Source organism: Monodelphis domestica, chromosome 8 (assembly GCF_027887165.1).
Source record: "Monodelphis domestica isolate mMonDom1 chromosome 8, mMonDom1.pri, whole genome shotgun sequence".
Lineage (NCBI taxonomy): Eukaryota > Metazoa > Chordata > Mammalia > Didelphimorphia > Didelphidae > Monodelphis > Monodelphis domestica.
Window position 1 is genome coordinate 169189628 of NC_077234.1, and position 22401 is coordinate 169212028.

At 36.2% G+C, this 22401-nt stretch overlaps 2 protein-coding genes across 2 annotated transcripts in view; both read left to right on the top strand.

The window, feature by feature from the left end:
• Positions 1-1215: 1215 nt before the first annotated feature.
• On the top strand, positions 1216-14476 carry LOC130455920 (skin secretory protein xP2-like). The gene is made up of 9 exons (XM_056808217.1): positions 1216-1381; positions 6329-6358; positions 6948-6965; positions 7550-7567; positions 11165-11194; positions 11764-11787; positions 12370-12387; positions 13559-13588; positions 14164-14476. Exons 1-9 carry the CDS (start codon positions 1270-1272, stop codon positions 14199-14201), a joined length of 318 nt encoding a protein of 105 aa, XP_056664195.1. The 5' UTR covers positions 1216-1269; the 3' UTR covers positions 14202-14476.
• Positions 14477-15334: 858 nt separating this feature from the next.
• The window catches only part of LOC103103665 (skin secretory protein xP2-like), a 28895-nt gene continuing 21828 nt past the window's right edge, over positions 15335-22401 (top strand). The window contains exons 1-9 of the mRNA XM_056808499.1: positions 15335-15404; positions 15974-15997; positions 16589-16606; positions 17792-17821; positions 18408-18437; positions 19033-19056; positions 20236-20265; positions 20836-20859; positions 21451-21468. Coding sequence (XP_056664477.1) covers positions 15335-15404; positions 15974-15997; positions 16589-16606; positions 17792-17821; positions 18408-18437; positions 19033-19056; positions 20236-20265; positions 20836-20859; positions 21451-21468 — 268 coding nt within the window. The remainder of the gene's footprint in view (positions 15405-15973; positions 15998-16588; positions 16607-17791; positions 17822-18407; positions 18438-19032; positions 19057-20235; positions 20266-20835; positions 20860-21450; positions 21469-22401) is intronic.

The following is a 22401-nucleotide window of genomic DNA, read 5'->3' on the forward strand; positions in this document are numbered from 1 at the left end:
TTACTTTTAGCAACAGAAATCTAAAACAGGAGAAGTTTTTGAGTGAGGATAACAGGTATGGTCCAAATGTGACTGTATATGTCAATACCTTTGTCTCATTTTGAAATTCAGGAGGAATGGGTAAAGGGACCTGTACTGAAGAGAGTTTGCAACATATTGTATCCTTATAAAATAACTAGATATTTGTTAGGAATAGAAATAACTAAAATGTGTTGATAATTTAGAGCAAATATCTCAAACTCAAGACCCACCTGCAAAACTCCCAAGAATGATATGAACCAGGTTTAAATGTAATTGGAAAATGTTTAAGAAAATAACAAAAATAGTTAATATTCACTTATGGTTTTCTAAATCAATGCATAGCCAGTGGGGGAGTCCATTTCTATTCGAGTCTGACACCACTAATTTAGTTGTTTATAAGAGAATGGTGATTCCAAAGAACATAGTGGTAATAGGGTGAAAAGGAGCAAATTGAATTTGGATATGGATGGGCTAACTGGAATAGAAATAGAAATTCAGAATGAGAGGCTTGATGGAAAAGATTTTCACCTAAACTAAGTCATAATAATAGTGATATGGTAAGAAAAATATTAGAAAGCAGGCTGATGGGGCATGTTATCTGTAAAAGAGTGGGATTGTAAATCCACATAGTTCAATTAGAAATGTGACTTAGAATGTTGTTTAAGAGGAATGATGGTATGATACCATGGTCCCATATAGACTGTGCCTTGTTCTGTTAATGCTAAATGCTAAAAGTTCTGTTAATGCTAAATATGCAGCCACTGGTGGTAAAGAACATAAGAGTATCTTGCTTATATGATTTGTGTATCTGGTGATATCATTTTTGTTATTTTATCCTTCCATTGTACATTGACTTATCTGGAGCACTCTTGGCAATGTGAGAAGGGTAGTAAAGGGACATAAGCTAAATAATATTTAGATAGCTTGTGCAACACAGGATATCATAATATAAACAAGAAGTCCATATTTCCCTGTGGAAACAAGGTTATAAGATAGGATATTATTCATGATTGCAATCATAACATACCACAGATATTTCTTGGAAAGGAAACTATGATTTCAAAGACCTCACACAAATCACATGTTCCAGTGGCTTTTTTGCAAGCATCTCCTAACAGTCTTCAAACTCAACTCAGGTTAGTGCAGAGATGGAAGAGATTTGATGGACACAAAGTAATTCCTCAAAGGACTGAGTATGAAATTTCAAAGGGAGCATTATTCTCCCCAGTCTTTATAAGGGATGTTGCCATGGGTTCATACACCACAGGTGATACTGACACCATGAGTACTACCAAGATATTCCTCCTTCTTTTCTCAGTGGCCATATTGGCCCTGAGCTCAGCTCAAACTGAAAATTCGGGTAAGTGGGATACACTGGGAAACAGTAATCATGTTTAGAACTTTGGGATTCATCATTCAAATCAAATAAGGATTTGGGAAAAGTTATCTTCAATGATTCAGTTAATTTTATTTTCTCAGACTTAGATAATAGAAGGAAGTTATAGTACTACTTCTACAAATAAAAAGTAGCATTTATAAAATATCTAAAGGCTTGCAAAATATTTTATGTATGATATCATATCTTATTTTTTATAACAACTTCAGGAGGTAAGTGCTATTATTGTCTCCACTTTACAGAGAAAGGAACTGAGGCTGAGGTAAATGAAAAAGCTTGATTAACTTGCCTAGAAAGCCAAGTAGTATAGCAAGTAAGAGTCTTGGACTTGGAGTCAGGAAGAGCTGATTCCAAATCCTGCATCAGACATATACTAGCAGAGTGACCCTGTGTCCCAAGTCACTTAGCATCTCTCAGTCTCAGGTTCCTCGTTCATTACATTACAGTTAGTCTGTATTTTGATTTTGTAAAATGGAGATAATAATAGCACTTTCTTTCTAAGGTAATTATGAGACTCAAGCAAGATAATATGTGTATAGCATTTTTGCAATCTTTAAAGGAATATGTACGCATTACCAATTATTAATTATTGTTGTTGTCAAATAACTAGCAAATGCCTAAGTCAGGATTTAAACTCAGATCTTCCTGACTTCAAATCTAGTACCCTATCCATTTTTCTACATCATCTGCTGATTTCAAATACCTTTCTCTAGCCCTGGGCACAAGCCGAAATTCAGCATCATCTTTAAGCAACTGTTGTTTTACTACTATGGAGGTTTTTAATTATGTGAATCAAAATATCAGAATGAAATGGCTAATTCCATCACTTTTCCTGATGATTTCTGAGACAACAAACCTCTGAAAGTTCACTTGTCTTGATGATTGAATTGTTCATTCCCACCCCCACCCCAATTTGGACATCGGTTAGAGACTTTCATTCTCATTGTACCAGTTTTTTTAGATTTATTTCAAATCATTCCCCTTCACATTCTTCAGTCAATAAAATTGGACTACTAACTGTTTTCTGGACATGAACTTTAATTTTCAGCTTTTGTCCTCATGAATGAAATATACTCAGTTGTCAGCTATTTTATAAAAAAAAATTTTATAAATTGTTATAAACTCCCTAGCTTTCTTCAAGATCTGGAACCACAATACTATCATGTAAGTAAGAAGATCCATCAGTAAACAGATCCAGGTCAGCTCCTTCAATTGGAACAGCTTTTAATTCTGACCTAATCTGCTCTACCAACTTCACTACTTCCTCACATCCATGTAAAGGCTCACCATCCATTGGCAGATCGGGTAACAAAGTAGCTGGATTTAGCAAGATACATCTTTTTAATGTGATGTTATCATTACATAAGAGAACAATATCATACTTTCACAATCTCTTTACACTCAAGTGTAAACACTTGAATAAGAACTTGTCTCAAAAGTTCCTCAATCTGGTAAGCGCAATATACTATAAGTGAGGATACCAACACTAAATCTGCTGGTTTCTGCACTAGCAATGTAGCTACAGCAATTCTTATGAGACAGGGCACCATTCCCCCAACCACAGGATCTAATTCAGAACTATAATAAGCAATGGGCCTGAAATTTGGTCCCAGAGTTTGTGTCAGGACTCCAGAAGCTATTCCTTTGGTCTCATTTACAAAGAGATGGAATTCTTTGGAATAATCTGGTATTCCTAGCTCTGGAGCAATGAGATTAGACTTTGAGCTTTGCCAGAGCTTGCATATGTTCATATTTGAGAACTAAGGGGTCAGATACTTTATTCCTGGTCAGATCTGTTAGACATTTTGTAATCTCACTATACCCCTGGATCCACTGATGGAAGAATACTATGGTTCCAAGAATTACTCTTAGCTGCTTTTTTTTGGAGCACTGAACTTTTGTATATCTGATATTCTATTGGGGGAAGTACTCTTATTACTCTTTTCTAGAACAAACCATAAATACTAAACTCTAGACAAGAATCAAAGTAGTTTGGCCTTAGAAATCTTATGTCCATGCTTATACAATTCACAAAGAAGGATTTTACTATCACTGAGAGAAACATTGGCACTGAGGGATGTTAGAAGTATATCATCCACACAATACAAAAGCTTACTCATAATAAATATTATGGTTTTAAGATCCTTCTTTAATATTTGGGAAAATATACTAGGATATGATTGAGAATTGCTATCTCTATTATTGGACAAGGTTTAGAGGGGAGAAATATTTCCAATTGACTTCCATCAAAAATTTTTGAGTTGTTCTTCTTAGTAAGCACAATTTCAACCTGGGAAAAATAAGCTTCTACTAGCAATTTAACTAACTTCAAAGGGGTCATCAGTGTGACCAAGGACCACAAGAAGTATTAAAGGCAGTAGAAATAAATTGCAAATTTTTGATAAATTCTCATTTTATCCACTGAATAATTTTTTCTACTGAATCATATTGTTTCAACACTATTCTCCAAATACCTCTATTATCCATTAATTCTATCCCTCTTGACAACCCCTTATTTTCCCTTTTGTTTGTCTATATGGCTGCCCATAAACCTGCCTCTCTACCTGTAGTTCCTGAATTTGTCCACATCTCTCATTCTAGAACTTTTGGCCATTCATCTTCTTAAAGATAACAACCCAGGAATAGTGGGTATCATTGAATTAATCAGACCAAGTAGGAGCTTGTTAAAATGCAATCATTCACTCTATCCAAAGCAAATAAATTTTGAAATGACAATTCCAAATTGCTGTTCTATTTAGCCCTCTTTTTAGATGCAATTTTTCTCTTAGTTTCCTTTTTTGCCAATGCTATTGTTCTACATTTTAAAGGCAAAAAGCCTGTCTGGGAAAAATCGACCTATTATTTTCAATTTAACTAATATTCAACACTTCATGGGAGAGCACAATACACAAAGGAAATCATCAAGGCAATAGAAATCATTTACATATTTTATGGAAACTCTGTTAGTATTCACAGCATAATGCTTTTTTACTCTGATGTAAATAATATTGCTTCAAACCTTTTCTCCAATTCCCTCTTTTTCAATTGATTCAACCCACATCATAATTGTGATTGTCACCTCTTGGTTTTTCTTGCCTGCAGCCCAAGCACCACAGCAACCTGTAGGTAATTAGCAATCTTTATTTCTTCAATCATTGTTTCCTTTCTCATTATTGTTCAAGGAAGGTATCTGATATTCTAGAACACTTGGACATTTTCTCCTTTCAAGAGAGTCACAAATGAATCAGTGGCTCATCTTTAACAGAAAGGATCAAATTAATAGGGAGCATTCTCTATTGCCATATCGTATGGGTGGGATACCCAGGCAAATAAATCAGAATTGCCATCCATTTTTCTAGCTAAGATTTGTGGTTGGGGAATAGTTTCTGTTACCTTCCATCCAAATTTTGGGGGTTTTTCTTCTTAGTTAATGCAGATTCAATTGGGCAAAAAAGAGGCTGCAATTTGCAATTTTATTAACTTAAAAGGTGTCCACAGTTGAACAAGAGCCACAAGAAGTGGTCAAGCAGTAGAAATAAATTATAAATTTTGGAAAAATTCTATGCTTTTGGCTGAGGAACACTTTTTTTCTATTTCTGTTGTATTTTTTCAACTGTTTTCTCCAAACACCTCTATTTTCCATTAATTTTATCTGTATTCTAAATGTCACTCTTTCTTTTTTGTTCTACTAAACCATAACTCCAAATGAAGAACCAGCTCCAGCTCCCGGTAAATAGCAGTCTTTATGTCGGCAATCATTCTTTTCGGGCTTCTTATTGTCCAAAGGAAGATGTCTCTCATTCTAAAACACTTGAGCACTTTCTTCCTTAAAGAAATCAACCAATGAGTCAGTGGCTCATCATTAACAGAAAGGATCAATATTAAATATGTGGTATTCTCTCCTGCCATTGCTTATGCACCAGTTACTCAGGCACATAATTCACAATTGATCTCCTTTATTCTGGCCAGCATTTGTGACTAAGGAATAGTTCCTACTGACCTTGATCAAAAATTTTGTCATTGTTCTTTTTAGTAAGCACAAGTTCAATCCTGAGAAAAAAGAGGCTTCTCCTAGCAATTTCAGTATCTTCCAAAGGGTCATCCCTGCGACCAAGGGTCACAAAAAGTGGTCAGGGCAGTAGAAATCTCTTACAAATTTTGGGGAAATTCTCTTTTTATTCACTTAATAACTTTTTTCCTACTGAATCATGTTGTTTCAAGCCTATCTTCAAAGCACCTCTATTTTCCATTAACTCCATCTCTCTTGACAACACCTTACTTTCCTGTTTGTCTATCTACACAGCTGCCCAAAAGCCACTCTGAGCCAAAGATACCATAAATCCTTCAAAAGTCTTTCTTTCCTTTCTCCCTGTAGTTCCTGGGCTTGTCAACTTCTCTCATTCTAGGACCTTTGCCCATTCATCTTTTTGAAGACAACCACCCAGGAATAGTGTGTAATTGTGAATGAGTCTGCCCAAGTAGGAAGTCAATAAGATGCTTCATTCTCTCATTCCAAGGCATATAAATGCTGAAATGAGGACAAATAATTAAAAATTGCTGTCCTTCCATAGTCCTTGTTTTAGATACAATTTTTCTCTTAGTTTCCTTTTTTTCCATTTCTCTTGTTCAACACTTAAATGAAAAAAAAAAAACCTGTGTGGAAAAAATCAACCTATTATGTCCAATTTAATGGCATTCAACCTTCCTGAGGGAGAACAATACACAAAGGCAGTGGCCAAGCCAGTAGAAAGAAATTAAACATTTGTGGAATCTCTGTTAGAATTCCCAGTATAAAGTTTTTTTTTATCCAAATCATATTGCTTCCACCCTATTCTCCAAATACTGCTTTTTCAATTTGTTCAACCCTCACCTTGATTGTGATTCTCTCCTCTTGGTTCTTCTTGCCTGCAGCTGAAAGCCAAGCACCACAGCAATCTGCAGGTAAGTAGCAGTCTTTATTTCTTCAATCATTGTTTCCTTCCTACTTATTGTCCTAAGGAAGTTGTCTGATATTCCAGAACACTTGGACATTTTCACCCTTCAAGAGAGCCACCAATGAATCTGTTGCTCATCTTTAACAGAAAGGATCAAATTAATAGGGAGCATTCTCTCTTTCAATAGAGTATGCTTGGGATACTAAGGCAAATAAATCAGAATTGCCATCCATTTTCCTGGCTAAGATTTGGGGTTGGGGAATAGTTTCTGTTACCTTCCATCCAAATTATGGGGGGTTTTCTTCTTAGTGAAGGCAGGTTCAATGGGGCAAAAAAGAGGCTTCAATTTACAATTTTACTAACTTGAAAGGTGTCCCCAGTTTGAACAAGAGCCACAAGACATGATCAGGCAGTAGAAATCAATTATAAATTTTGGAGAAATTCAATTCTCATTGACCAAGGAACATTTCTTTTTCTATTTACATCATATTGTTTCAATGATATTCTCCAATGACCTCTATTTTCAGTTAATTTTATCCATATTCTAAATGTCATTCTTTCTTTTTTGTGCTACTAACCAACAACTCCAAATGAAGAACCAGCTCCACCTCCCGGTAAGTAGCAGTTTTTATGTCACAATCATTCTTTACGGGCTCCCTATTCTCCAAAAGGAAGTTGTCTGACATTCCAGACTTGAACACTTTCTTCCTTTAAGAAATCAACCGATTAATCAGTGGCACATCTTTAACAGAAAGGATCAAGTTAATAGAGAGGATTCTCACTTGCCATAGTGTATGTGTGGGGTACACCGGCAAATAATCTAGAATTGCCATCCATTTTTCAGACTAAGAATTGGGGCTGGGGAATAATTTCAATAACCTTCCATCTAAATTTTGGGGGTGTTTCTTCTTAGTGAACACAGGTTCAATGTGGCAAAAAAGAGACTTCAATTTGCAATTTTGCTAACTTCAAAGGTGTCCCCAGTTTGAACAAGAGCCACAAGACGAGCTTAGGCAGTAGATATCTAAAATAATTTTTGGAGAAATTCTATTCTATTTGACAGAGGAACATTTCTTTTTCTATTTCCGTAGTATTTTTTTCAACCGTATTCTCCAAGCACCTCTATTTTCCATTAATTTTATCTGTATTCTAAATGTCATTCTTTCTTTTTTGTACTACTAAACAACTCCAAATGAAGAATCAGCTCCAGCTCCCGGTAAGTAGCAGTCTTTATGTCAGCAATCATTCTTTCTTGTCTTCTTTTGTCCAATGGAAGTTGTCTCATATTCTAGAGCACATGAACACCTTCCTCCTTAAAGAAATCAACCAATGAGGCAATGGCTCATCATTAACAGAAAGGATCAATATTAAATATGGGGCATTCTCTCCTGCTATTGCTTATGCACCCGTTACTCATAATTCACAGGCACATAATTCACAATTGATCTCCTTTATTCTGGCCAGCATTTGTGACTAAGGAAGAGTTCCTACTGACCTCGACCAAAAATTTTGGCATTGTTCTTTTTAGTAAGCACAAGTTCAATCCCAAGAAAAAAGAGGCTTCTACTAGCAATTTCAGTATCTTCCAAAGGGTCATTGGCCTGACCAAGGGTCACAAAAAGTGATCAGTGCAATAGAAATCTCTTATGAATTTTGGGGAAATCCTCATTTAATTCACTGATTAACTTTTTTTACTGAATCATGTTGTTTCAAGCCTATTCTCCAAGCACCTGTATTTTCCATGAACTCCATCTCTCTTGACAACCCCTTACTTTCCTGTTTGTCTGTCTACACAGGTGCCCAAAAGCCACTCTGAGCCAAAGATACCATAAATCCTTCAAAAGTCTTTCTTTCTTCTCTCCCTGTAGTTTCTGGGCTTGTCAACTTCTCTCATTCTGGGACCTTTGCCCATTCATCTTTTTGAAGACAACCACCCAGGAATAGTGTGTAATTGTGAATGAGTCTGCCCAAGGAGGAACTAGATAAGATGTTTCATTCTCTCTTTCCAAACCATATGAATGATGAAATGAGGACAAATTATTTTAAATTGTTGTCCTTTGATAGCCCTTGTTTTGGATACAATTTTTCACTTTTTCGCGATTTCTCTTGTTCAACACTTTAATTGAAAAAAAAACTGTCTGGAAAAAATCAACCTATTATGTCCAATTTAATGACATTCAAGCTTCCAGAGAGATCAATACACTAAAGCAGTGGTCAAGCCAATGGAAATCATTAAAATTTTTGTGGAACCTCTGTTAGAATTCCCAGTATAACTTTTTTTTTATTTACATCATATTGCTTCAACCCTATTATCCAAATACTGCTTTTTCAATCAATTCGACCCACATCATGGTTGTGATTCTCTCCTCTTGGTTTTTCTTCCCTGCAGCTGAAAACCAAGCGCCACAGCAATCTGCAGGTAAGTAGCAATGTTTATTTCTTCAATCATTGTTTCCTTTCTCCTTATTGTCCCAAGGAATGTGTCTGATATTCTAGAATACTTGGACATTTTCCCTGTTCAAGAGAGCCACCAATGAATCAGTGGCTCATCTTTAACAGAAAGGATCAAGTTAATAGGGTGCATTCTCTCTTGCCATAGAGTATGTGTGGGGTACTAAGGCAAATAAATCAGAATTGCCATCCATTTTTTATGGCTACGATTTGTGGCTGGGAAATAGTTTCTCTTACCTTCCTTCCAAATTTTGGGGGTTTTCATCTTAGTGAATTCAGGTCCAATTGGGCAAAAAAGAGGCTTCAATTTACAATTTTACTAACTTGAAAGGTGTCCCCAGTTTGAACCAGATCCTCAATACATGGTCAGGCAGTAGAAATCAATTATAAATTTTGGAGAAATTCTATTCTCATTGACTGAGGAACATTTCTTTTTCTATTTATGTCATATTTTTCAACTCTATATTCTCTAAGCACCTCCATTTTCCATTAATTTTATCCATATTCTAAATGTCATTCTTTATTTTTTGTGCTACTAAACAACAATGCCAAATAAAGAACCAGCTCCAGCTCCAGCTCCTGGTAAGTAGCAGTTTTTATGTCTGCAGTCATTCTTTCCTGGCTTCTTATTATCCAAAGGAAGTTGTCTGACATTCTAGAGCACTTGAACACTTTCTACCTTAAGGAAATCAACCAATGAATCAGTGGCACATCTGTAACAGAACCTATCAAGTTAAGAGGGAATATTCTCACTTGCCATAGTATATGTATGGGGTAAACAGCCAAATAATCCAGAATTGCATCCATTTTTCTGGCTAAAATTTGGAGCTGGGGAATAGTTTGTCTTATCTTCCATTCAAATTTTGGGGGATTTTCTTCTTATTGAAGCAGGTTTAATTGGGCAAAAAAGAGACTTCAATTTGCCATTTTGCTAAGTTGAAAGGTGTCCCCAGTTTGAACAAGAGCCACAAGACTTGGTCAGGCAGTAGAAATCAATCACAAATTTCGGAGAAAATCTATTCTATTTGACAGGGGAACATTTCTTTTTTTATTTCCATCATATTTTTTCAACCATATTCTCCAAGCACCTCTTTTTTCCATTAATTTTATCTGTATTCTAAATGACACTCTTTCTTTTTTGTTCTACTAAACAACAACTCCAAATGAAGAACCAGCTCCAGCTCCTGGTAAGTAGCAGCCTTTCTGTCGGCAATCATTCTTTCCTGTCTTCTTATTGTCCAAAGGAAGTTGTTTCACATTCTAGAACACTGGAAAACTTTCTTCCTTAAAGAAATCAACCAATGAATCAGAGGCTCATCATTAACAGAAAGGATCAATATTAAATACGTGGTATTCTCTCCTGCCATTGCTTATGCACCAGTTACTCAGGCACATAATTCACAATTGGTCTCCTTTATTCTGGCCAGCATTTGTGACTAAGAAAGTGTTTCTATTGACTTCGATCAAAATTTTTGGCATTGTTCTTTTAGTAAGCACAAGTTCAACCATAGAAAAAAGTGGCTTCTACTAGCAATTTCAGTATCTTCCAAAGGGTCATCCCTGTGACCAAGGGTCACAAAACTTGGTCAAGGCAGTGGATATCTCTTCCAAATTTTGGGGAAATTCTCATTTTATTCACTAAATAACTTTTTTTTCTAGTGAATTATGTTGTTTCAACCCTATTATCCAAGCACCTCTATTTTCTATTAATTCCATCTCTCTTGACAACCCCTTACTTTCTTATTTATCTGTCTACACACCTGCCCAAAACCCACTCTTAGCCGGTTACCATAAATCCTTCAAAAGTCTTTCTTTCCTCTCATCCTGTCATTCCTGGGCTTGTCCACTTCTCTCTTTCTAGAAACTTTCCCCATTCATCTTCTTAAACCCAGGAATAGTGGCCAATGTTGAATGCGTCTACCCAAGTAAGAAGTCGATAAGATGCTTTATTAACTTTTTCCAAAGCATATGAATGTTTTAATGAGGACAAATAATTTTAAATTGCTGTCCTTTGATAGTCCTTGTTATGGATAGAATTTTTCTCTTAGTTTCCTTTTTCGTAATTTCTCTTGTTCAACACTTTAATGGAAAAAAAAAAACCTGTATGGAAAAATCTACCTATTATGTTCAATTTAACTGATATTCAAGTTTCATGAGAGAGAACAATACACAAAGGCGGTGGTCAAGCCAACAGATATAATTTACAAATTTCATGGAACCTCTGTTAGTATTCCCAGCATAACTTTTTTTTCTTTTATTTATATCATATTGCTTCAACTCTATTCTCCAAATGCCTCTTTTTCAATCAATTCGACCCACATCATGGTTGTGATTCTCTCCTCTTGGTTTTTCTTCCCTGTAGCCGAAAACCAAGAACCACAGCAATCTGCAGGTAAGTAGCGGTCTTTATTGCTTCAATCATTGTTTCCTTTCTCCTCACTGTCCCCAGGAAATGTCTGATATTCTAGAACACTTGGACATTTTCCCTGTTCAAGAGAGCCACCAATGAATCAGTGGCTCATCTTTAACAGAAAGGATCAAGTTAATAGGGTACATTCTCTCTTGCCATAGACTATGTGTGGGGTACTAAGGCAAATAAATCAGAATTGCCATCCATTTTTTATGGCTACGATTTGTGGCTGGGAAATAGTTTCTGTTACCTTCTATCCAAATTTTGGGGCTTTTTCTTCTTAGTGAATTCAGGTTCAATTGGGCCAAAAAGAGGCTTCAGTTTGCAATATTAATAATTTAAAGGTGTCCCCAATTTGAACAAGAACCAAGAAATCAATTATAAATTTTGGAGAAATTCTATTTATTTTGACCGAGAAACATTTCTTTTTCTATTTACATCGTATTGTTTCAATGATATTCTCCAATGACCTCTATTTTCAATTAATTTATCCATATTCTAAATGTCATTCTTTCTTTTTTTTTCCTACTAAACAACAACTCCAAATAAAGAACCAGCTCCAGCTCCAGCTCCCGGTAAGTAGCAGTCTTTATGTTGGCAGTCATTCTTTCCGGGGTTCTTATTGTCTAAAGGAAGTTGTCTGACATTCTAGAGCACTTGAACACTTTCTTCCTTAATGAAATCAACTGATTAATCAGTGGCACATCTTTAACAGAAAAGATCAAGTTAATAGGGAGTATTCTCACTTGCCATAGCATATGAATGGGGTACTCAGGAAAATAATACAGAATTGCCATCCATTTTTCAGGCTCAGATTTGGGGCTGGGCAATAGATTCTCTTACCTTCCATCCAAAGTTTTGTTTTTTTTTTTTTCATACTGAAAGATCGTTCAATTGGTCAAAAAAGAGGCTTCAATTTGCCACTTTGCTAAGTTGAAAGGTGTCCCCAGTTTGAACAAGAGCCACAAGACTTGGTCAGGCAGTAGAAATCAATTATAAATTTTGGAGAAATTCTATTCTATTCCACAGAGGAACATTTCTTTTTCTATTTCTGTAGTATTTTTTCAACCGAATTCTCCAAGCAGAATTTTATCTATATTCTAAATGTCATTCTTCCTTTTTTTTTTACTACTAAACAACAACAACTCCAAATGAAGAACCAGCTCCAGCTCCCGGTAAGTAGCAGTCTTTTTGCCCGCAATCATTCTTTCCTGTCTTCTTATTGTCCAAAGGAAGTTGTCTCTCATTCTAAAATATTTGAACACTATCTGCCTTCAAGAAATCAACCAATGAATCTGTGGCTCATCATTAACAAAAAGGATCAATATTAAATATGTGGTATTCTCTCCTGCCATTGCTTCTGCACTGGTTACTCAAGCACATAATTCACAATTGGTCTCCTTTATTCTGGTCAGAATCTGTGACTAAGGAAGAGTTCCTACTGACTTCAATCAAAAATTTTGGCATTGTTCTTTTTAGTAAGCACAAGTTCAATCCCGAGAAAACAGAGGCTTCTCCTAGCACTTTCAGTATCTTCCAAAGGGTCATCCCTGCGACCAAGGGTCACAAAAAGTGGTCAGGGCTGTAGAAATCTCTTACAAGTTCTGGGGAAATCCTCATTTTTTTCACTGATTTACTTTTTCCTACTGAATCATGTTGTTTCAACCTTATTCTCCAAGCACCTCTATTCTCCATTAACTCCATCTCTCTTGATAACTCCTTGCTTTCCTGTTTGTCTGGCTACACAGCTGCCCAAAAGCCACTCTTAGCCGAAGTTACCATAAATCCTCCAAAAGTCTTTCTTTCCACTCTTCCTGTCATTCCTGGGCTTGTCCACTTCTCTCTTTCTAGAAACTTTCCCCATTCATCTTCTTAAACCCAGGAATAGTGGCCAATGTTGAATGAGTCTGCCCAAGTAGGAAGTCGATAAGATGCTTCATTCTCTCTTTCCAAGGCATATAAATGCTGAAATGAGGACAAATAATTTCAGTTTACTGTCCTTTGCTAGACCTTGTTTTGGTCACAATTTTTCTCTTAGTTTCCTTTTTCCTCATTTCTCTTGTTCAGTGCTTTAATGGCAAAAAAAACCTGTCTGGAGAAAATCAACCTTTTATATTCAATTTTACTAACATTCTAGCTTCCTGAGAGAGAACAATATGAAAGGCAGTGGTCAAGCCAATAGAAATCATTTACAAATTTCATGGAACCTCTGTTAGTATTCCCAGCATAACTTTTTTTTTATTTACATCATACTGTTTCAACCTTTTTCTCCAAATGCCTCTTTTTCAATCAATTCGACCCACATCATGGTTGTGATTCTCTCCTCTTGGTTTTTCTTCCCTGCAGCTGAAAACCAAGCACCACAGCAATCTGCAGGTAAGTAGCAGTTTTATTTCTTCAATCATTGTTTCCTTTCTCATTATTGTCCCCAGGAAGGTGCCTCCCATTCTAGAATACTTGGACATTTCTGTCTTTCAAGATAGCCACCAATGAATCATTGGCTCATCTTTAACAGAAAGGATCAATTAATACCGAGCATTCTCTCTTCCCATAGCATATGTGTGGGCTACTCAGGATAATAAATCAGAATTGCCATCTTAGATTTGGGGTTGGGGAATACTTTCTGTTACCTTCCATCCAAATTATGGGGCGTTTTCTTCTCAGTGAAGGCAGGTTCAATGGGGTAAAAAAGCGGCTTCAATTTGCAATTTTTCTAACATGAAAGGTGTCCCCAGTTTGAACAAGAGCCACAATATTTGGTTAGGCAATAGAAATTATTTATAAATTTTGGAGAAATTCTATTCTAATTGACTGAGGAACATTTATTTTTCGATTTACGTCCTATTGTTTCAAAGATATTCTCCAAGAGCCTCTACATTGCAAGAATTTTATCAATAATCTAAATGTCATTCTTTCTTTTTTGTACTACTAAACAACAACTCCAAATGAAGAACCTGCTCCAGCTCCAGCTCCAGCTCCCGGTAAGTAGCAGTCTTTCTGTCCATCAGTCAATCTTTCCTGTATTCTTATTGTCCAAAAGGTGTTGTCTCTCATTGTAGAACACTTGAACACTTTTTTTCCTTAAAGAAAGCAACCAATGAATCAATGGCTAATTATTAATAGAAAGGATCAAGTTAATAGGGAGTATTCTCACTTTCCATAGAGTATGCATGGTGTACACAGGCAAATAATCCAGAATTGCCATCCATTTTTCAGGCTCAGATTTGGGGCTGGGCAATAGATTCTCTTACCTTCTATCCAAAATTGGGGGGGGGGTTCTTCTTAGTAAATGAAGGTTTAATGGGGCAAAAAAGAGGCTTCAATTTGCCATTTTGCTAAGTTGAAAGGTGTCCCCAGTTTGAACAAGAGCCACAAGACTTGGTCAGGCAGTAGAAATCAATTATAAATTTTGGAGAATTCTATTCTATTCCACAGAGGAACATTTCTTTTTCTATTTCTGTAGTATTTTTTCAACCTTATTCTCCAAGCATCTCTATTTTCCATTAACTCCATCTCTCTTGACAACTCCTTGCTTTCCTGTTTGTCTGGCTACACAGCTGCCCAAAAGCCACTCTGAGCCACAGTTACAGTAAATCCTTCAAAACTCTTTCTTTCTTCTCTCCCTGTAGTTTCTGGGCTTGTCAACTTCTCTCATTCTAGGACCTTTGCCCATTCATCTTCTTGAAGACAACCACCCAGGAATAGTGTGTAATTGTGAATGAGTCTGCCCAAGTAGGAAGTCAATAAGATGCTTCATTCTCACTTTCCAACGCATATAAATGCTGAAATGAGGACAAATAATTTCAGTTTACTGTCCTTTGCTAGACATTGTTTTGGTTACAATTTTTCTCTTAGTTTCTTTTTCCTCATTTCTCTTGTTCAACACTTTGGGGAAAAAAAAAAACCTGTCTGGAGGAAATCAGCCTATTATGTTCAATTTAACTGACATTCTAGCTCACTGAGAGAACAATATGAAAGGCAGTGGTCAAGCCAATAGAAATCATTTACAAATTTCATGGAACCTCTGTTAGTATTCCCAGCATAAGTTTTTTTTTTATTTACATCATACTGGTTCAACCTTTTTCTCCAAATGCCTCTTTTTCAATCAATTCGACCCACATCATGGTTGTGATTCTCTCTTCTTGGTTTTTCTTCCCTTCAGCTGAAAACCAAGAACCACAGCAATCTGCAGGTAAGTAGCAGTCTTTATTGCTTCAATCATTGTTTCCTTTCTCCTTACTGTCCCCAGGAAATGCCTGATATTCTAGAACACTTGGACATTTTCCCTGTTCAAGAGAGCCACCAATGAATCAGTGGCTCATCTTTAACAGAAACGATCAAGTTAATAGGGTACATTCTCTCTTGCCATAGAGTATGTGTGGGGTACTAAGGAAAATAAATCAGAATTGCCATCCATTTTTTATGGATACGATTTGTGGCTGGGAAATAGTTTCTGTTACCTTCTATCCAAATTTTGGGGCTTTTTCTTCTTAGTGAATTCAGGTTCAATTGGGCCAAAAAGAGGCTTCAATTTGCAATATTAATAATTTAAAGGTGTCCCCAATTTGAACAAGAACCAAGAAATCAATTATAAATTTAGGAGAAATTCTATTTATATTGACCGAGAAACATTTCTTTTTCTATTTACATTATATTGTTTCAATGATATTCTCCAATGACCTCTATTTTCAATTAATTTCATCCATATTCTAAATGCCATTCTTTCTTTTTTTTTCTACTAAACAACAACTCCAAATAAAGAACCAGCTCCAGCTCCAGCTCCTGGTAAGTAGCAGTCTTTATGTTGGCAGTCATTCTTTCCTGTCTTCTTATTGTCTAAAGGAAGTTGTCTGACATTCTAGAGCACTTGAACACTTTCTTCCTTAATGAAATCAACTGATTAATCAGTGGCACATCTTTAACAGAAAAGATCAAGTTAATAGGGAGTATTCTCACTTGCCATAGCATATGAATGGGGTACTCAGGAAAATAATACAGAATTGCCATCCATTTTTCAGGCTCAGATTTGGGGCTGGGCAATAGTTTCTCTTACCTTCCATCCAAAGTTTTGGGGTTTTTTTTTTCATACTGAAAGATCATTCAATCAGTCAAAAAAGAGGCTTCAATTTGCCATTTTGCTAAGTTGAAAGGTGCCCCAGTTTGAACAAGAGCCACAAATGTGCTCAGGGAGTAGAAATCAATTATAAATTTTGGAGAAATTCTATTCTATTCCACAGAGGAACATTTCTTTTTCTATTTCTGTAGTATTTTTTCAACCGAATTCTCCAAGCACATCTATTTTCCATTCATTTTATCTATATTCTAAATGTCATTCTTCCTTATTTTTTTACTACTAAACAACAACTCCAAATGAAGAACCAGCTCCAGCTCCCGGTAAGTAGCAGTCTTTTTGCCTGCAATCATTCTTTCCTGTCTTCTTATTGTCCAAAGGAAGTTGTCTCTCATTCTAAAACACTTGAACACTTTCTTCCTTCAAGAAATCAACCAATGAATCTGTGGCTCATCATTAACAAAAAGGATCAATATTAAATATGTGGTATTCTCTCCTGCCATTGCTTCTGCACTGGTTACTCAAGCACACAATTCACAATTGGTCTCCTTTATTCTGGTCAGAATCTGTGACTAAGGAAGAGTTCCTACTGACTTCAATCAAAAATTTTGGCATTGTTCTTTTTAGTAAGCACAAGTTCAATCCCAAGAAAAAAGAGGCTTCTACTAGCAATTTCAGTATCTTCCAAAGGGTCATCCCTGCGACCAAGGGTCACAAAAAGTGGTCAGGGCTGTAGAAATCTCTTACAAGTTCTGGGGAAATCCTCATTTTTTTCACTGATTTACTTTTTCCTACTGAATCATGTTGTTTCAACCTTATTCTCCAAGCACCTCTATTCTCCATTAACTCCATCTCTCTTGACAACTCCTTGCTTTCCTGTTTGTCTGGCTACACAGCTGCCCAAAAGCCACTCTTAGCCGAAGTTACCATAAATCCTCCAAAAGTCTTTCTTTCCACTCTTCCTGTCATTCCTGGGCTTGTCCACTTCTCTCTTTCTAGAAACGTTCCCCATTCATCTTCTTAAACCCAGGAATAGTGGCCAATGTTGAATGAGTCTGCCCAAGTAGGAAGTCGATAAGATGCTTCATTCTCTCTTTCCAAGGCATATAAATGCTGAAATGAGGACAAATAATTTCAGTTTATTGTCCTTTGCTAGACCTTGTTTTGGTTACAATTTTTCTCTTAGTTTCCTTTTTCCTCATTTCTCTTGTTCAGTACTTTAATGGCAAAAAAACAAACAAAAAAAAAACCTGTCTAGAAAAAATCAACCTATTATGTTCAATTTAACTGACATTCAAGCTTCCTGAGAGAGAACAATATGAAAGGCAGTGGTCAAGCCAATAGAAATCATTTACAAATTTCATGGAACCTCTGTTAGTATTCCCAGCATAACTTTTTTTTTATTTACATCATACTGCTTCAACCTTTTTCTCCAAATGCCTCTTTTTCAATCAATTCGACCCACATCATGGTTGTGATTCTCTCCTCTTGGTTTTTCTTCCCTGCAGCTGAAAACCAAGCACCACAGCAATCTGCAGGTAAGTAGCAGTTTTATTTCTTCAATCATTGTTTCCTTTCTCATTATTGTCCCCAGGAAGGTGCCTCCCATTCTAGAATACTTGGACATTTCTGTCTTTCAAGATAGCCACCAATGAATCATTGGCTCATCTTTAACAGAAAGGATCAATTAATACCGAGCATTCTCTCTTCCCATAGAGTATGGGTGGCGTACTCAGGATAATAAATCAGAATTGCCATCTATTTTTCTAGCTAAGATTTAGGGTTGGGGAATAGTTTCTGTTACCTTCCATCCAAATTATGGGGGGTTTCTTCTTAGTGAAGGCAGGTTCAATGGGGTAAAAAAGAGGCTTCAATTTGCAATTTTTCTAACATGAAAGGTGTCCCCAGTTTGAACAAGAGCCACAATATTTGGTTAGGCAATAGAAATTATTTATAAATTTTGGAGAAATTCTATTCTAATTGACTGAGGAACATTTATTTTTCGATTTACGTCCTATTGTTTCAAAGATATTCTCCAAGAGCCTCTACATTGCAAGAATTTTATCAATAATCTAAATGTCATTCTTTCTTTTTTGTACTACTAAACAACAACTCCAAATGAAGAACCTGCTCCAGCTCCAGCTCCAGCTCCCGGTAAGTAGCAGTCTTTCTGTCCATCAGCCAATCTTTCCTGTATTCTTATTGTCCAAAAGGTGTTGTCTCTCATTGTAGAACACTTGAACACTTTTTTTCCTTAAAGAAAGCAACCAATGAATCAATGGCTAATTATTAATAGAAAGGATCAAGTTAATAGGGAGTATTCTCACTTTCCATAGAGTATGCATGGTGTACACAGGCAAATAATCCAGAATTGCCATCCATTTTTCAGGCTCAGATTTGGGGCTGGGCAATAGATTCTCTTACCTTCTATCCAAAATTGGGGGGGGGGGGTTCTTCTTAGTAAATGAAGGTTTAATGGGGCAAAAAAGAGGCTTCAATTTGCCATTTTGCTAAGTTGAAAGGTGTCCCCAGTTTGAACAAGAGCCACAAGACTTGGTCAGGCAGTAGAAATCAATTATAAATTTTGGAGAAATTCTATTTATATTGACCGAGAAACATTTCTTTTTCTATTTACATCATATTGTTTCAATGATATTCTCCAATGACCTCTATTTTCAATTAATTTCATCCATATTCTAAATGCCATTCTTTCTTTTTTTTTTCTACTAAACAACAACTCCAAATACAGAACCAGCTCCAGCTCCAGCTCCTGGTAAGTAGCAGTCTTTATGTTGGCAGTCATTCTTTCCTGTCTTCTTATTGTCTAAAGGAAGTTGTCTGACATTCTAGAGCACTTGAACACTTTCTTCCTTAATGAAATCAACTGATTAATCAGTGGCACATCTTTAACAGAAAAGATCAAGTTAATAGGGAATATTCTCACTTGCCATAGCATATGAATGGGGTACTCAGGAAAATAATACAGAATTGCCATCCATTTTTCAGGCTCAGATTTGGGGCTGGGCAATAGATTCTCTTACCTTCCATCCAAAGTTTTGGGTTTTTTTTTTCTTACTGAAAGATCATTCAATCGGTCAAAAAAGAGGCTTCAATTTGCCATTTTGCTAAGTTGAAAGGTGTCCCCAGTTTGAACAAGAGCCACAAGACTTGGTCAGGCAGTAGAAATCAATTATAAATTTTGGAGAAATTCTATTCTATTCCACAGAGGAACATTTCTTTTTCTATTTCTGTAGTATTTTTTCAACCTTATTCTCCAAGCATCTCTATTTTCCATTAACTCCATCTCTCTTGACAACTCCTTGCTTTCCTGTTTGTCTGGCTACACAGCTGCCCAAAAGCCACTCTGAGCCACAGTTACAGTAAATCCTTCAAAACTCTTTCTTTCTTCTCTCCCTGTAGTTTCTGGGCTTGTCAACTTCTCTCATTCTAGGACCTTTGCCCATTCATCTTCTTGAAGACAACCACCCAGGAATAGTGTGTAATTGTGAATGAGTCTGCCCAAGTAGGAAGTCAATAAGATGCTTCATTCTCACTTTCCAACGCATATAAATGCTGAAATGAGGACAAATAATTTCAGTTTACTGTCCTTTGCTAGACATTGTTTTGGTTACAATTTTTCTCTTAGTTTCTTTTTCCTCATTTCTCTTGTTCAACACTTTGGGGAAAAAAAAACCTGTCTGGAGGAAATCAACCTATTATGTTCAATTTAACTGACATTCTAGCTCACTGAGAGAACAATATGAAAGGCAGTGGTCAAGCCAATAGAAATCATTTACAAATTTCATGGAACCTCTGTTAGTATTCCCAGCATAAGTTTTTTTTTTTATTTACATCATACTGGTTCAACCTTTTTCTCCAAATGTCTCTTTTTCAATCAATTCGACCCACATCATGGTTGTGATTCTCTCTTCTTGGTTTTTCTTCCCTTTAGCTGAAAACCAAGAACCACAGCAATCTGCAGGTAAGTAGCAGTCTTTATTGCTTCAATCATTGTTTCCTTTCTCCTTACTGTCCCCAGGAAATGCCTGATATTCTAGAACACTTGGACATTTTCCCTGTTCAAGAGAGCCACCAATGAATCAGTGGCTCATCTTTAACAGAAAGGATCAAGTTAATAGGGTACATTCTCTCTTGCCATAGAGTATGTGTGGGGTACTAAGGAAAATAAATCAGAATTGCCATCCATTTTTTATGGATACGATTTGTGGCTGGGAAATAGTTTCTGTTACCTTCTATCCAAATTTTGGGGCTTTTTCTTCTTAGTGAATTCAGGTTCAATTGGGCCAAAAAGAGGCTTCAATTTGCAATATTAATAATTTAAAGGTGTCCCCAATTTGAACAAGAACCAAGAAATCAATTATAAATTTAGGAGAAATTCTATTTATATTGACCGAGAAACATTTCTTTTTCTATTTACATCATATTGTTTCAATGATATTCTCCAATGACCTCTATTTTCAATTAATTTCATCCATATTCTAAATGCCATTCTTTCTTTTTTATTTCTACTAAACAACAACTCCAAATAAAGAACCAGCTCCAGCTCCAGCTCCTGGTAAGTAGCAGTCTTTATGTTGGCAGTCATTCTTTCCTGTCTTCTTATTGTCTAAAGGAAGTTGTCTGACATTCTAGAGCACTTGAACACTTTCTTCCTTAATGAAATCAACTGAATTAATCAGTGGCACATCTTTAACAGAAAAGATCAAGTTAATAGGGAGTATTCTCACTTGCCATAGCATATGAATGGGGTACTCAGGAAAATAATACAGAATTGCCATCCATTTTTCAGGCTCAGATTTGGGGCTGGGCAATAGATTCTCTTACCTTCCATCCAAAGTTTTGGGTTTTTTTTTTCTTACTGAAAGATCATTCAATCGGTCAAAAAAGAGGCTTCAATTTGCCATTTTGCTAAGTTGAAAGGTGTCCCCAGTTTGAACAAGAGCCACAAGACTTGGTCAGGCAGTAGAAATCAATTATAAATTTTGGAGAAATTCTATTCTATTCCACAGAGGAACATTACTTTTTCTATTTCTGTAGTATTTTTTCAACCGAATTCTCCAAGCACCTCTATTTTCCATTAATTTTATCTATATTCTAAAAGTCATTCTTCCTTTTTTTTACTACTAAACAACAACTCCAAATGAAGAACCAGCTCCAGCTCCCGGTAAGTAGCAGTCTTTTTGCCTGCAATCATTCTTTCCTGTCTTCTTATTGTCCAAAGGAAGTTGTCTCTCATTCTAAAACACTTGAACACTTTCTTCCTTCAAGAAATCAACCAATGAATCTGTGGCTCATCATTAACAAAAAGGATCAATATTAAATATGTGGTATTCTCTCCTGCCATTCCTTATGCACTGGTTACTCAAGCACATAATTCACAATTGGTCTCCTTTATTCTGGTCAGAATCTGTGACTAAGGAAGAGTTCCTACTGACTTCAATCAAAAATTTTGGCATTGTTCTTTTTAGTAAGCACAAGTTCAATCCCAAGAAAAAAGAGGCTTCTACTAGCAATTTCAGTATCTTCCAAAGGGTCATCCCTGCGACCAAGGGTCACAAAAAGTGGTCAGGGCTGTAGAAATCTCTTACAAGTTCTGGGGAAATCCTCATTTTTTTCACTGATTTACTTTTTCCTACTGAATTATGTTGTTTCAACCTTATTCTCCAAGCACCTCTATTCTCCATTAACTCCATCTCTCTTGACAACTCCTTGCTTTCCTGTTTGTCTGGCTACACAGCTGCCCAAAAACCACTCTTAGCCGAAGTTACCATAAATCCTTCAAAAGCCTTTCTTTCCACTCTTCCTGTCATTCCTGGGCTTGTCCACTTCTCTCTTTCTAGAAACTTTCCCCATTCATCTTCTTAAACCCAGGAATAGTGGCCAATGTTGAATGAGTCTGCCCAAGTAGGAAGTCGATAAGATGCTTCATTCTCTCTTTCCAAGGCATATAAATGCTGAAATGAGGACAAATAATTTCAGTTTACTGTCCTTTGCTAGACATTGTTTTGGTTACAATTTTTCTCTTAGTTTCCTTTTTCATCATTTCTCTTGTTCAGTGCTTTATTGGCAAAAAAAAAAAAAACCTGTCTGGAGAAAA